This window comes from Mastomys coucha, unplaced genomic scaffold, assembly GCF_008632895.1.
Source record: "Mastomys coucha isolate ucsf_1 unplaced genomic scaffold, UCSF_Mcou_1 pScaffold20, whole genome shotgun sequence".
NCBI classification, from domain to species: Eukaryota; Metazoa; Chordata; class Mammalia; order Rodentia; family Muridae; genus Mastomys; species Mastomys coucha.
The window spans coordinates 143,271,912-143,277,556 of record NW_022196903.1 but is presented as its reverse complement, the minus strand read 5'-3'; the positions used below and the strand labels follow the sequence as shown (position 1 = coordinate 143,277,556).

The following is a 5,645-nucleotide window of genomic DNA, read 5'->3' as shown; positions in this document are numbered from 1 at the left end:
CTGATTACCAGCTACTTTGATTCTATATATAACACAGTTTTTTTTTAAAAAAAAAATTCTATTTAATTAGAAGTCTCTCTTTTTTTAAGATTTATTTATTTTTTTATTTATTTATTATGAGTATACTATGGTTGTCTTCAGATACACCAGAAGAGAGCCAACTCTCCAGCCCCATAACACACTTATATAAGAGGCATTTGTGATATCTTGGATGAGAATGACCCCTCCACCCCAATAGGGTCATGTTGCATAAATCTCCAACCCAAATAAGCCTGGGCAAGGAAAATACAACTCAATTAATATGAATATAAGCTGCACTCCTAGATTGGGTAGATCTACCACTATACTACCATCTTCCCCATCTATGAGATCTCTTATAACTTGTGGTTTCTCCAGGCCATGTGCTTCTGCTCCACTTTCTTTCCATTTCCTCCTCTTCTCTCTCTCTCCTCCTCTCACAAACTTTCAGCTCCACCTTCCCTTCTCCCGCCCAATCACCAGCTCTAGCCTTTATTTTACAATTTAAGGTGGGGAGAAGGTTCACAAGAAATCACCCAAGGGCTGGAGAGATGACTCAGAGGTTAAGAGCTCTGACTGCTCTTCCAGAGGTCCTGAGTTCAATTCCCAGCAACCACATGGTGGCTCACAACCATCTGTAACGAGATCTGATGCCCTCTTCTGGTGTGTAAGACAGCTACAATGTACTTACATATAATAAATAAATAAATCTTTAAAACAAACAAAAAAAAAGTCACCTGAGTACATGACTCATTCCTCATTCTCAGCCCCTCCCAGGAGAGCCGAATTACCATCAAGTTACAAGCAACCCAGGACTATCCACAGCAGGGTCTTGTGTTTGAATACTTAGTCCTCAATTGCTGGGACTGTTTCAGAATGAAACAGAATGAATCAATAAACCCTATTAAACACTTTCTTGGTCTTAGTCATGGTGTTTTGTCACACCAATAGAAAAGTAACTAAGACAACAGATATTTCCAGGAGTGGGGTATTGCTGTAACAGACTTGGCTATGCTTGTTTAGGACAATTGTGGAAGATCCAATAGTTAAGACTAGGAAAAGAGTTGAACACTGGAAGCAGAGATTATAAGCCATCCTAGTAGGATCTTGGAGGATAGCAATACTGAGAGCTATATAGACTATGGAAGATGGCTCAAGAGATTTAAGAAGGGAACAATATTAGCAACAGGGCTAGAAGCAATTCTTGTGGTATTTTGGCAAACATCGTGGCTATTGTCTACCCTTGTCCTAATAATTTTTCTGAGGCTAAGTTGGCAAATGATGAACTAATTTATTTGGCAGAAGTTTCAATACAGCCTAATATTGATTCTGTTGCATGGTTATTAGTAATCACTCATGCCAGTCTACAGGGAGAAAGACTAAGTGGTACAAAAAGAAATACAAAACGTACAATTTGAAGAGAAAAAGAACACCAGGAAATTTAATGTTGGAGCCACACTTGTGTAATAGAGAGATGGAAATCAAGGCAAGGCCCAATCTGTATTGGGTTAAAAAGGAGGATGGTTTTAGGGCAGGAACCTATTCAGCTAAGCTTCCAACTTGTGAAAAGAAAAGGCGAAAAGAATTTTCTGCTGCCAAAAAAGCAACAACAAATGAAGCTGCTACATTGTGATTCAAGGTAGTCAAACTTGGCAGTGCTATCCACTTGGTTCTGGCTTTAGAGTTATAACAGGTATACAAGTAAAAGTGTCATGTGTGATGTCTTAGAATAGCAGCTCGAGTGTAGCTCGAGTCTGTGGGGCACACACTAGGCCCCACAGAGTTCCACATGTAAGAGGTTTTATTGGGAGAGAGAGAAATGGTGGTGGCAGAAGGGGGGGAAAGGAGAGGAGGAGCGTTCCCCATATATATGTATATATGGGTGGTGACATGGTCACAGGTAAAGCTGGGATGTGAGCCCAGTGAATTCTGAGAATATGGTGGCTATTGCCTTGGCAACTGGTCTATGATGCCCGCCTGTGTTGTGACGTCAGGGGTTTCAGAGGCCCTGATGCCAACATACCTCCATTCTTGTTATTATAAAGGAAAGAGAAAGGGAGGGGGAAAGCCGATGGCGAAAAGGTAACGAGGGCATCGTGTGTCTTAAGCTACTTCATGCTGTCTAGGGGCCTCATCAATGGGGAGTAGCTGGCTTTCACCATTGGCATCTACTTGGTAAATGTTTGCATCAGGTTCCTCTTTGAACAGTAGCTGATAATTCTGTATCAGGAGCTGATTAATAGTTTGGTTAGAAATTTTTGCCAGGTAATTGTGGCGCATGCCTTTAATCCCAGCATGTGGGAGGCAGAAGCAGGTAGATTTCTGAGTTCAAGACCAGCGTGGTCTACAGAGTGAGTTCCTGGACAGCCAGGGCAACACAGAGAAACCCTGTCTCGAAAAAACCAAAAGAAAAAGAAAGAAAGGAAGGAAGGAAGGAAGGAAGGAAGGAAGGAAGGAAGGAAGGAAGGAAGAAAGGAAGAAAGGAAGAAATTTTTTGTATTTATCATTGAAGGAATGTAGAAACAAGATTAATGAGGTAGGGAGCAAATAATAGCACCAGGAAGATGACTTGGAGAGACGTTACAAAAGGGAGTATCCAATTCCATATAGAATATTTGAAAATCCCAGAACTGGAAGTCTCACAGTCTCTGAAATTTTTATGTCTGACTGTAGCTCCTGGATTTTATTTCTTACTATCCTGGATTGGTTGATGTAGAAACAGCAATCTTCTTGGAGGAACAGGCAAAGAACACTTTCTTTAGCTGTCAGGACATGTAGTCTCACTCCCCCCACCCCCACCCCCACCCCCGTTGGTTCTGAAGCACAATGGCTGCCAAAGAATCTGTCTGTTTTTGGATAGTAAGCACAGTTTCAGACATTTCTTAAAGATTGCTTTTAAACTGGGAAGTGAATGTATTATATTGGGTCATAGAGGTCATTATCCTTGCAATTCCAGTACCAATACCTATGGCTATTCCTGTAGCGACCAAGAGTGGCATGACTTAGACTGCCCTCTTATGTTGGGCAGCTATCATATCTACAACTGGGATTGGCAGGGACTCATTTTCCTGGATTACTCCCAGTTCAGGGGAAAGGAGTCCCAATGTGCAAACTCCTGACCAGCTGATGGGTAGGCAATGATATACCTGAGTGCCACAGAGTTGATGTGTTTTAGACTGACTGCAGGGCATTGTGGAAGAGATGATATATTGAGGATTATGGTTCTATTGCAGTCTAGGGAGCTCAGTGTTCCTACTGAACAAGTCCCAGAGGGCTTAAAACAGTTTGCCATGCCAAAGAGAGGGATAGAGGTAAGATATGGACTCATGGCAACATTGGAATCAGGACAACTGACAAAGTGAGGTAATGTTACCTGACAGTATCACCAGAGATGCTGTAAGTGACGATTGTGAGTTCCAGAGGGTACACATAACCAGCAATCTTTAAAGCGTCCAGGTCTGAAACTGTCCTGCAGTTTCATGAACCGGGTTCTGCCTCGACCAAAGGGAGAAAGGAGACCTGAAACACAGAGTTCGAGAACAAAAGGACATGAAGCCAAGTTGAGGGTTTCCAGTCAAGGCTTGCTTTTACTTTTGGGGTTCAGCATTTATATACAAGAAGGCAAAACTGAATCTGTAGGTTACAGTGACATATGAATAACATAAGCAATGCGGGAGGAGTCAGGAAGAGTCCGAACAAAGTCAAAGGGGAAGTCAAAGGGAAGCCAGCTGCTGGGCTAAAGGTGACAGCTCAGGGCGTCCCGCTGGTCTCCACTCCAGGGAGTGGCTGGAGGTGCAGTTCATGGTTGGGGAGGAGGTCAACAACAGATGTCCTCAGGCTGCAGATGTGCCAGCCAGCAGGGTTTCCTCTGGAATCCTCAAAGGCAGAACTCAGAGTAGTGAGCCCTTGTTTCAGGCATAGCAGGTATGAGTTGAGTCTCTGGTCAAGCTCCAGTGTCTTGCAGCTGAGGCAGAAGGGAGGGACCCAACACAGGTCTGATGACATTAAGAAGTTGGTATGCCAAGGTCAAGGTCTGAAACACAGGGTGAAATGACAAGTTAGTACCATTTATGAGGGGTGATATCAAAGAGGTAAGGACCTCAGAGGAGTGTCTGATTATCTCCCCTGCTTTTCCAATATCCAGGGCTTGGGCAATTGAGACATATTTGCTCTGGATATGGATGGTACTTACTGGGGCCCCGGGCTGATTTTTATGGTAGAGCTTACCAACAACTGTCTCCCACCTGGAATCCCATGGGTCTTGTATGTAGAAAAAGAGTGTCTTGTGGTGTTGATAGAAGAAATGATTGGTCCCTGATCCTAGCATATGTATTTGACAAGACCGATATGGGCAGCCCCCATATTCATCTGGCCATTTTCTACAGTAATCTTTTGTCTGGTCAAAGAGAAACAAGTATAGAGATCATAATATTTAGATAGGATAACAGATACAGGGATGATAGCAATTTGGATCGGTTCCTGGCATCTGGCTATAGAGCAGTTTCCTGACCCTCTTTGGAAAGATCTGTTATCTTGAATCTCCAATCTCCAGATGTAAGGACTACCCTGGATGGAAATGAACAGCAGAGGGTGGACGAGGAACCATGTCTAATCCAATGATGAGGAGCTTAGCTGCTGGAGTGGAGTCTCATTTTCTGGGATTGGGGACAAGGTGGGCAGTCTCAGTGTCCTCCAGAGCTTAACAGAACACTGTCCTGTTAGGGTTGATGTGTATGAAGAATAGTCATTTTTAGGCGGAGGAATGAAAGGTTTGAGGTGAGACAGATGGCCCCCATGAGAGAGTTTAGTAGCTGTAGGGGTCACGAGAATTACCTTAAAATGGCCATTTAGGGTAGAGTGGTGAGGACTGATGACCTGGAGGGGATAGGACTTAGTCTCCATTGTTGACAGGCAGTGGACAGGAGACAGTGTGTGGCCGCAATAGATGGTGGTCAGCAATGTTCCATAGGAGAGAATGGAGGTGACGAAGTGTTGCAATAAAATTTTAACCCAATTTAACCAAATCAATGAATTCACAACTCAGTTAATTGATATACAAGCTACTCGCCTAGATTGGGCAGATCTACCACTACACTACTTTATTCCCATCTATTAGATCCCATATGATTGCAATTTCTCCAAGCCACGTTCAACACCATCTTCCTTCTACCTCCTCCTCCTCCATCCTCCTCCTCTCCCATCTCCTTTCTCCCCTTCCCCCAAAACTTTTCAGCTCCACCTTCCCTCCTGTTGTCCAATCATTGGCGTTAGCCTTTATTTGAAAAGTTAAGGTGGTAAGAAGGTTCACAAGGCACCTGTATAGGTGATTTGCTCCTCGTCTGAAGTGCTTTCCAGGAGAGGAGATGGTCTGGGAGGGGGAGAACATTTAGGTGAAAGACCAGGAGTTAGGACTGACGTCCATACTTTATCTCAAAGGGAGAGATGAGGAGAGGTCGCTTGGAGAGAGCTTATAACCTGAAAAGAGCGAGAGGTAGGAGTTTTACCCAATCAAGGTGAAGTTCCTGTGACAGCTTAACAAGAGTGGTTTTTAGGCTGGGCAGTGGCAGCCCACACCTTTAATCCCAGCACTTGGGAGGCAGAGGCAGGTGGATTTCTGAGTTCGAGGC

The 5,645-nt window shown here is 43.8% G+C and overlaps 2 protein-coding genes across 4 annotated transcripts in view; one reads left to right on the top strand and one right to left on the bottom strand.

Moving 5' to 3' along the window:
- Nucleotides 1–5,645, top strand: part of Amn1 (antagonist of mitotic exit network 1 homolog) — a 54,697-nt gene that overhangs the window by 41,797 nt on the left and 7,255 nt on the right. The gene's annotated exons all lie outside the window — the stretch shown is intronic.
- The window catches only part of Etfbkmt (electron transfer flavoprotein subunit beta lysine methyltransferase), a 25,218-nt gene continuing 23,151 nt past the window's right edge, over nt 3,579–5,645 (bottom strand). For 2 of the 3 annotated variants that reach the window (XR_004122400.1, XM_031383988.1), the window contains one exon: nt 3,579–4,051. Coding sequence is in view for 1 of the 3 variants with exons in the window: in XM_031383988.1 (XP_031239848.1) it covers nt 4,023–4,051 (29 nt within the window). In the remaining 2 variants the exon portion in view is untranslated. Of the gene's footprint in view, nt 4,052–5,333; nt 5,494–5,645 lie in introns of all 3 variants that reach the window. The other variant, XR_004122399.1, reaches the window with a different exon arrangement.